The sequence below is a fragment of the Rhinopithecus roxellana genome, chromosome 3 (genome assembly GCF_007565055.1).
Source record: "Rhinopithecus roxellana isolate Shanxi Qingling chromosome 3, ASM756505v1, whole genome shotgun sequence".
NCBI classification, from domain to species: Eukaryota; Metazoa; Chordata; class Mammalia; order Primates; family Cercopithecidae; genus Rhinopithecus; species Rhinopithecus roxellana.
In genome coordinates this window covers 1,093,395-1,099,157 of record NC_044551.1, presented here as the reverse complement: position 1 = coordinate 1,099,157, position 5,763 = coordinate 1,093,395, and the positions used below count along the sequence as shown (strand labels likewise).

The following is a 5,763-nucleotide window of genomic DNA, read 5'->3' as shown; positions in this document are numbered from 1 at the left end:
AATGAATGTGGTAGGTGGGGAAGGTTTTCCCAAGGCAACCAAATGAGAGTCATGAGGCACTGCTCGTGTTAAGAATTTTTGTTCATCTTCTGGTTGATACAAGGGAGTGATCAAAAGTAGTTTCTAAAAGCATCTCACTTCCAAGGAGAGTTCAGGATAAGAAAGTATCCAAGGAATTGTTCATATTCATAACTTGGTGGAATGTGACAGCAGAAATTGAAGGGGCTCCCAAGAAGATTCCATGGGCTTAACAGATAATCATTCCACCTGTCTTGCACTGTTAACTTAACACAGTAACATGCTTTAACGTGTCATAGAATTCAATGTCAAATGCTCGGTTTAGGTCCTAATTTTCAATACTGTAAAATAGAATAGACGGCTAAGTTGGATGTGGCTAGAATAAATAAAAGGCCTACATTGAAGTTAATTAGGGAGTTGGGTATGGGGAGGGGTGCTCATAGGAGAAGGGCAATGGAGAGAGCTAAGGTTGGGGCGGTAATGTAGAGGGTGATGGTCGATGTTGAGGCTTTTAAGGGTTCTTTGGTGAAGAGTTTTATTGCGTCGGCAAAGGGTTGCGATAGTCTATAGGGGCCTACAATGTTAGGTCCTTTGCACAGTTGTATGTAGCCTAGAATTTTTCATTCAATGAGTGTAAGAAATGCTATGGCAGCTAGTACGGGTATGATAAGAAGTAGGAGGTTGGTTATAGGCATGCTGTTGTGAAGAGGAGTTGAACCTCTGGTTGTAAAGTTTTAAGTTCTGTGCAATTACTGGGCTCTGCCATCTTAACAAACCCTGCTCTTGGGCGGGGTGTGTGATACTATATTAGATTGAGAATATATCATCTATAGGGAGAGGGCACTTTGTGAAGTAGGCCCTATTTTTCTTATTCTTTCATACTGGGTGACATATACAATAGATAGAAACTGACCTGGATTGTTCCAGTCTGAACTCAGATCATGTAGGACTTTAATCATTGAACAGACAAACCCTTGATAGTGGCTGCACCATTAGGATGTCCTGATCCAACATCGAGGTCGTAAACCCTATTGCCGATATGGACTCTAGAATAGGATTGTGCTGTTATCCCTAGGGTAACTTGTTCTGTTGGTCAAGTTATTGGGTCAATTGTGCATGGTAATTCACTTTAACTGGTGTAGTCTTAGCATGGGTTGTTCGGAGGTTGGGTTATGCTCCGAGGTCACCCCAACCAAAATTTTTAATGCAGATGCAGTAATTTAAAGCCTGTGGGTTTATATAGTTTTGTTTGCATTAATAAATTAAAGCTCCATAGGGTCTTCTCGTCTTATTATATTATGTCCGCCTCTTCACGGGCAGGTCAATTTCACTGGTTAAAAGTAAGAGACAGTGAAACCCTCGTGGTGCCATTCATACAAGTCCCTATTTAAGGAACAAGTGATTATGCTACCTTTGCACAGTCAGGGTATTGCGACCGCTAAACATATGTCACTGGGCAGGCAGTGCCTCTAATACTGGTAATGCTGGAGGTGATGTTTTTGGTAAACAGGCGGGGTTAGATTTGCCGAGTTCCTTTTACTTTTTTTTAACCTTTCCTTAAGAGCATGCCTGTGTTGGGTTAACAGTACGAGTAGTAATGGTTATTAGTTATTTATTAATATTAGGCTGTTAATTGTCAGTGAAGTATTCTGGTCTGATGTAGGCTTGGGAAGTGGAGAAAATTATTCATGTTACTTATACTAACATTATTGCTTCTATAAAATAATAGATTGGTCCAATGTGATGTGAGGAGTTCAGTGATGTAATTGGGATTTTAGGTGTTCAGGTGTTGAGCTTGAATGCTTTCTTAATTGATGGCTGCTTTTAGGCCAACTATGGAGCTTGGGTTTTCTTACTCTCTATATAAGGTTTTTTCCTAGTGTCTAAAGAGCTGTCCCTCTTTAGACTAACAGTTAAATTTACAAGGGGATTAAATGGTTCTGTAGGTAAATTTAAAGTTGAACTAAGATTCTATCTTGGACAACCAGCTATCACCAGGCTCGGTAGGCTTGTCACCGCCACCCATAAATCTTCCCACTATTTTGCTACATAGATGGGTGTGCTCTTTTAGCTGTTTTGGGGTAGCTCATCTGGTTTTGGGGGTCTTGGCTTTGGTTCTCTTTGCGAAGTTATTTCTAGTTAATTCGTTATGCAGAAGGTATAGGGGTATGTCCTTGTTATTTTATGCTTGGTGAATTTTTTCATCTTTCCTTTATGGTACTTTATCTATTGCACCGGGGTAAAATTTCTATCACCTATACTTTTGATTGGGTAAATGATTTAGTTGAGATTCTTTGATAATAATATTGGTTAGGTTTGGGGCTAGAATTGGCTCAAGGTAATCAAATTATATTGAAATCTTCTGGGTGTAAGCCGGGTGCTTTGTGTTAAGCTATACCTTGGTCCATCCAAGTGCACTTTCCAGTACACTTACCATGTTACGACTTATCTCCTCTATATAAATATGAAGGGAATTTAGTTAAGTTAATCTTTAAATATACTTGAGGAGGGTGACAGGCGGTGTGTGTGTGCTTTATGGCCTTATTCAATTAAGCACTCTGTTCTTAATTTACTGCTAAATCCTCCTTTTGCCCTTAGATTTCATAAGGGCTATCGTGAAATTTTCTGGGGTGGAAAATGTAGCCCATTTCTTATCGTCTCATGGGCTACACCTTGACCTAACTTTTTTTATGTGCGTATTTGTGCTTACTTTGTGGCCTTTACGAGGGTTTGCTGAAAATGGTGGTATATAGGCTGAGCAAGAGGTGGTGAGGCGGATTGGGGTTTATCGGTTATAGAACAGGCTCCTCTAGAGGGATGTGAAGCACTGCCAGGTCCTTTGAGTTTTAAGCAATTGCTTGTAGTATTCGGGCAAGTAGTTTTGTTACTTTACCAACTGAAGTTTAGGACTAAGCATAGCGGGGTATCTAATCCCAGTTTGGATCTTAGCTATTGTGTGTTCAGAGATATTAAAGCCACTTTCATAGTTTACTTTATATCAGCTAGGATTTTTTACAATTGAGATGAAATTTAGCTTTATTGAGAGTAATTCTAAAACACTCTTTACGCCAGTCTCTATTAGCTCAAGTTAATCATATGGCTGTGGTGGCTGGCACGACATTAACCTACCGTAAGTGTTAGCATAGCTTAAATTTTTGTTTATTGCTAAAGGTTTATCACTGCTGTTTCCCATGGGGATGTGGCTGAGCGAAGTGTTTTGAGCTGCATTAATGCGTGCTTGATACTTACTCCTTTTGATCATAGTGATTTAGAGGGTGATTTCACTGGAGTGGAGATACTTGCATGTGTAATCTTACTAGAGTTACTAGAAAGGCTAGGACCAAACGTGTCTGTTTATGGGGCAGTGTAGGTCCGTCTAGACATTTTCAGTGTCTTGCTTTAGATGAGTTAAGCTACATAAACGGGGCCAGATTGGGTTTTAGAGGGCATGTGTGTGCATAGTTGTGAAGTACTGTCTTTGGGGCTGTGGTGTTTTAGGGTACGGATCTAGTAGTGGGCGGGTATATAGGCTGAGTGAAGTCACTGTAAAGGGGGGAGTTAAATTTGGTAGGCAGCGGAATAAAACTAAAAGAAAAAAGTTGTGCTAGTTGAGGGGTAACTGTTAAAGTTGTGTACAGCCAAAAGATAAAAATTTAGGCTCTGGCTGAATTGGATTGAGGCTTTTGTTTTTGGGGTTTGGCAAAGGTGTCTTTTTCTGGGTTGATGAGGTTGGAGATGGGGGAGAGGGGACTTGTGGAATTTTATTGTTGTATTTAGTGTGAAAAGCAGTTGTTAGCCTATTTAACAATTATTGTTATGTCCTACAAGCATGAATTAATTAACACCTTGTGGTAGTTATGCACGGCTGGAATATTGAACGTAGGTGCGATCAATAATGGTATGTGCTAGGAATCAAAGACAGATCCTGCGACATAGGATGTGGTGAGACCAGGCCTTCCACGATGTGGATGCTGGCACAGCCGAGAGATAAAATACCAAACGCATGGAGAGCTCTGGTGACTGGTTAATAGGGTGATAGACCCGTGATCCATCGAGATGTCTTATTTAAGGGGAACATGTGGGTGATCTTAGTTTTATGGCCTTGAGGTAAGAACCAGATGCTGGATACAGTTCACTATAGCTACCCCCAAGTGTTACGGGCCCGGAGCGAGGAGAGTAGCTTGTGCGGCATATTGATTTCATGGAGGATGGTGAGCAAGAAACCACTATCTGAGGCGGGTATCCATGGTGACCAGGATTTGTTTAATATAGATGTGCTATGTCCGATGGACAATAGAATGTGCTATGTACTGTTAAGGAGTTAAAGTACTAGTTGATATCCCTGGGGATAAGGTTTGGCGTTGGAGGTTTGGGGTTATGTTCTATAGTTAGTTAAGCTATTAGAGTTCTCACTTGTAAGTGTGTTTTTCAAGCATTGACCGTACTTATGTATTTGTAGGTGCTATGTACAGTTAAACATTTATAGTACTATATAATATTCATGTTGGCTAGCAGTAATGCACGATATACATAAAATTATGGGGTTAAGGGTAAGACTTTGAACTTAGACCTAGGTCAAATCCCAGTCATATGTAACCTTAGGCTGGTTTCTTAACCTGTCTGAATCCCAATTTATTCTTCCATAAGATGAGAACAATACTGCCTACTTTTTAGGGATTGTGGGAATCAAATAAGCTAATGAAAGTAACGTTTTTGGAATTTGTTAGTGCAATGATGCACTTGTACCTGTGATTTTTTTTTTGTTTTGTTTTGTTTTTTTGAGACGGAGTCTCGCTCTGTGCCCAGGCTGGAGTGCAGTGGTGTGATCTCGGCTCACTGCAACCTCCGCCTGCCGGGTTCACGCCATTCTCCTGCCTCAGCCTCCCGAGTAGCTGGGACTACAGGCGCCTGCCACCACACCCAGCTAATTTTTTTTTATTTTAGTAGAGACGGGGTTTCACTGTGTTAGCCAGGATGGTCTCGATCTCCTGACATCGTGATCTGCCCGTCTCGCCCTCCCAAAGTACTGTACCTGTGATTTTTAAAACTGAAATCTCTCCCCACTAGACTGGGAATTCTGAGAGGGCAACAACTCTGCTTTTACTTCGCCTCCTATCTACGGTGCCTAGCACAGTGCCTGGCTTATGGTAACAAGTGATGATGGTGATGATGATGATGATGATGTTGATGTTGATGCTGATGTTTTCTTGTAAAACATGTTGGATGATGACGAGGGACACCCTTTCAGGGTTTCCTTCTACAATATTTGTGAAAGGACTCAGAAGTCAGATGCAATGGCTCATTCTGTTTGTATAGGCCTTGTTTCCAGGCTCTACACTGCCACGCAAGGTGTTTCATAGATGTCAGCTGGATCAGGTAAATTTTCATAGACTGTTAGATTCATGGTGTCAGCAGGAAGGGAGTCCTGGGGCCAGCTGGTTCATTTCCCAAGTAAGGTTCAGTCATCCATTAACATCCTTGTAGCTAGCCACTGGATTGTTTGAGTGATACGCTCTCACTTTCTCTGGGGCTAGTCTGTAGGAATTTCCTAAAGCATGGAGTTTGGGAAATGTAGAATATTAAGGCCTGAGTATTTTTCTGCTACTTGGATTAAACATATTCAGATATCTTCCTCTGTCAGATTTGAAAGTTAAAGACACATCTGCATTGGACCATTTCAAAATACAATTTTGGTGTTTTAGGCCTTATTCTCACTAGGATATGCGAAGAGAAATGTCTTTCATA

At 41.0% G+C, this 5,763-nt stretch overlaps 1 protein-coding gene across 1 annotated transcript; it reads right to left on the bottom strand.

Annotated features, from left to right (window-relative positions):
- Positions 1 to 783: 783 nt before the first annotated feature.
- Positions 784 to 2,343, bottom strand: MTRNR2L1 (MT-RNR2 like 1). The gene has a single exon (XM_030927256.1). The coding sequence runs from the start codon at positions 1,387 to 1,389 to the stop codon at positions 1,315 to 1,317; it is 75 nt and encodes a 24-aa protein (XP_030783116.1). The 5' UTR covers positions 1,390 to 2,343; the 3' UTR covers positions 784 to 1,314.
- Between the last annotated feature and the right edge of the window lie 3,420 nt (positions 2,344 to 5,763).